Below are 1,417 nucleotides of genomic sequence, written 5' to 3' on the forward strand. Positions count from 1 at the left end.
TTTTATGCAGTGAGAATAACTTGATATACTTCTAGTTCATATTGTGTCTCCCCCCTCAAAATCTAGGACTGAAGCAAAATTTCAAAGCCAAACCTAAGCAGCATATAGCTAGTGGCCGTTCAGCGGCAGAAGAAAAAGCAGCCTGAAGAGGCCCGGTTGAAGCATCACTTGCACGGGATGGCACATCCTGTTTTCAAGTATCCCTCTGATCATAGGGGCCAATCAGATTTGAGCTGATCACATGACAATGCTCCACCTCTCCCCGTAGCATGGAGATAAAGACCCACAAATGGACTGGCTTCCCATTGCGGGTCTTTTGCTTCCTTTCCTCTCTGGGTCCCCAGATCTCCTCATCATGTTCTGGCCTCCCCTTCTCATCCTTCTAGTGCTGTGGTGCACAGGTGAGAGCAGGTGAAATAGACTCTGCAGTTATTGCTGAGTGGAGGGCAGGTGAGGAGCAAATGGTGTGAGACGGTTTCTCTATTATCCTTTTCTCCAGGTTCAGATTCTCAGCCTGTGCTGACTCAGCCGCCATCAGCATCGGTGACACCAGGGAAGACAGTGAAGCTCTCCTGCGTCATGAGCAGTGGGTTTGACATCAGTGGCTATGACATATACTGGTACCAGCAGAAGCCTGGAAATCCCCCAAGATACCTCTTATATTATAAGTCAGATTCCAGCAAGCACCAGGGCTCTGGGGTCCCCTCTCGTTTCTCTGCTTCCAAAGACACGTCTGCAAACACCTGCCATTTAACCATCACGGGATCCCTGGCAGAAGACGAGGCTGATTACCACTGTGCTACCTATCATGGCAGTGGCAGTACCTTTCGGTAAACACAATGATTCAGTTAAATGTGGAACTAGGACAAAACCTCTGCTTGGTTCAGAGCACCCGAGCTCTGCTCATGCTTGAAGGTCTGTTCAGTCAGCTGCTAGGCTGGAGCCTCAGCCTTATCTTAGCCATGGTGCCCCACAGGCAACGGGTTCTGTCTCACAGTCGGCTCACAACTTGTGTCACAGGACTCGCAAGCATATACTTACAATTCTATGGGTCTGATTCAGTGCCTCATTATTGATTGAAAATGGCTAGTGTCGACCGTCCCTCTTCCCATGAAGACCACAAAAACTAGTGTTTGGGTAGAACTACATTTTCTTCAATCAACCATGATTCCATGGGCTATTCAGTGGGCATTACAAGTAAGGCAGCATCCAAGAAGCTCCCTTCTGCCTCCAAATTTGGCCAGCATGACCTCCGGCTTTGTTGATTTTTTAGCCTGCCCATTAACTGGGCCAAGCGGAGCCACTCCTCCAGCCCCACTCCAGCAACCAAGGAGGTGGCTAATGCTGCTCAGCATTCAAGGCACTGTCATGACCCCCTGGAACCCATCATCAACTAATCCAGCAATGAAGGAAGAAA

At 49.3% G+C, this 1,417-nt stretch overlaps 1 protein-coding gene across 1 annotated transcript; it reads left to right on the top strand.

The window, feature by feature from the left end:
- Positions 1-322: 322 nt before the first annotated feature.
- On the top strand, positions 323-834 carry LOC107112698 (immunoglobulin iota chain-like). Its single transcript, XM_015413885.1, has 2 exons — positions 323-401; positions 500-834. Exons 1-2 carry the CDS (start codon positions 356-358, stop codon positions 832-834), a joined length of 381 nt encoding a protein of 126 aa, XP_015269371.1. The 5' UTR covers positions 323-355.
- The last annotated feature ends 583 nt before the right edge of the window (positions 835-1,417 follow it).

The sequence above is a fragment of the Gekko japonicus genome, unplaced genomic scaffold, assembly GCF_001447785.1.
Source record: "Gekko japonicus isolate JY-2015 unplaced genomic scaffold, Gekko_japonicus_V1.1 scaffold1414, whole genome shotgun sequence".
NCBI classification, from domain to species: domain Eukaryota; kingdom Metazoa; phylum Chordata; class Lepidosauria; order Squamata; family Gekkonidae; genus Gekko; species Gekko japonicus.